Source organism: Austrofundulus limnaeus, unplaced genomic scaffold (assembly GCF_001266775.1).
Source record: "Austrofundulus limnaeus strain Quisiro unplaced genomic scaffold, Austrofundulus_limnaeus-1.0 Scaffold371, whole genome shotgun sequence".
Classification (NCBI taxonomy): domain Eukaryota; kingdom Metazoa; phylum Chordata; class Actinopteri; order Cyprinodontiformes; family Rivulidae; genus Austrofundulus; species Austrofundulus limnaeus.
Window position 1 is genome coordinate 172427 of NW_013952773.1, and position 1792 is coordinate 174218.

General features: G+C 37.0%; 1 protein-coding gene across 1 annotated transcript in view; it reads left to right on the forward strand.

The window, feature by feature from the left end:
* LOC106528325 (fatty aldehyde dehydrogenase) overlaps positions 1-1792 on the forward strand; it is a gene marked incomplete at its 3' end in the record, with an annotated part of 17705 nt that overhangs the window by 12108 nt on the left and 3805 nt on the right. Inside the window, 2 exon segments of the mRNA XM_014023472.1 lie at positions 1229-1460; positions 1597-1682. Of these exon segments, the coding sequence (XP_013878926.1) occupies positions 1229-1460; positions 1597-1682 (318 nt within the window).

Genomic DNA, 1792 nt, shown 5'->3' on the forward strand with positions numbered 1-1792 from the left:
CTCTCTGACTCTCCAGTGAAACGTAGAGACTTCAAGTCTCTTCTAAAGTTATTTGTTGAGCAGCAAAAAGGTTCAGGATGAAGGAATAATAAAAAAAGACGCGAGCAGCAGGTCTGCCTCAGCAGAGAGGGGAGGAGGGAGGGCTGCCTCAGAACCACTTATATTGGGTCAAGTCAGACAGAACCAACAAGAATGAAGCAAAAAGTCAAGAATTAGAGAAAAATTATAAAAGTTAAATTTAAATATATTCTAATTATAATAAATTAACAATACTTTTACATCTAAAAATAATATTTTATTATATTTTCCTCATTCAGCAACCTATTAAATTTCTGTTATGTTTCATGTAGAAGAAATACACATTTTTTTTCAGTCAGTATTTAATACAGCTGGCAAAGTAAATTGTTAAAATATGTATTATGTGCTTCTGTTTTTTTTAATTCAGGAGATTATAAAAAATCCTTCATTTTATGGGAAGACCCTCTTGATTCAAAGAAAACTCAGTTTTTTTAAATGGCTGCTTATTAATTGTTAATCAATCTATAAGATAAATCAACTTCAGATTAATTCGTTAATCAATAACTTGCATCCTTAAGGAGTTAACTTAATTTATATCTACTCATATTCATGTAGTTACCGGTAAGCGTTTTAATGATTTGGCCGATTAATCGAATAAATAATCAACAGATTAATCGATTCTTAAAATAATTGTTAGTTGCAGCCCTATTATACTTTCTCTCAAATATTATTTTGAGGTACTTTATACAGTACTGGGAATAGTAGTTCATTCTGGTGGTTTGCAGCTTTGTTATTGTGTATAAAAGAGTGTGGCAGTAAACCAGGAGGTGTTTACAGATTTATATCTAAAATAAAATAATTTCAACAGTGTTCTGCTGTGCAGAAGATCCCTGTTGTTGTCGACCACTCACATTATAACTCTGTAACGTACATGTCTTTTTATAGGTCTGTTCTACCATACCTCTGTGTGGTTGTATATGACTGTGTGTTCAGTTTATACACTATAAATATAAACGTATATGTGTAAAACTATGGTGGTACAGTTGGTAGAGCTGTAGCCTCTTACAGGTCACCTGATAAAATACCGGACAGGAAGCTTTATGGGTGGAGTTTCTCTCAGTTCATGTATTTGAAAAGATGTGTCAGTGAAACAGCAACCAGACCAGCTGAGGGGAGATGATGACTCTGGACCTTGGTTCTGTGTTTACAGAATGAGTTTGTGTCAGAGCTGTTTGAGACGCTGGTTCTGGAGGCAGAACTGAAGTTGACTATAAGTCGGCTTGCAGACTGGGCAGCTCCTCGGCCCGTAGAGAAGAACCTCCTCACTTTGACGGACGAGGCCTACGTCAAGCCCGAGCCCCTGGGACTGGTCCTCATCATTGGACCCTGGAACTACCCCTGGGCCCTCACTTTGCTGCCCCTGGTGGGAGCTATTGCAGCAGGTAGTGACGTGATTTTAATCCTGTTTCACATCAGTGAACATGTTAAAATAATGTGCAGCTGTACGTCCTGCAGTGCTGCTGTTAGCTGCTTGATTTGGTCCAAGCTTTGATATGATTTGTGTTCTTCCTCTTTCAGGTAATGCTGTCGTCATAAAGCCATCTGAGATTAGCCTGAATTCTTCTAATGTCATGGAGGAATATCTCCCTCAGTATATAGATAAGGTTAGCCTGCTTCATGGCTTTAAACGGATCCACGATTAGTTGTAACATTAGAGTTTATTTGATAAACATTTATTTTAACTGTAAAATAAAGACTGTAAAAATACTGTAGG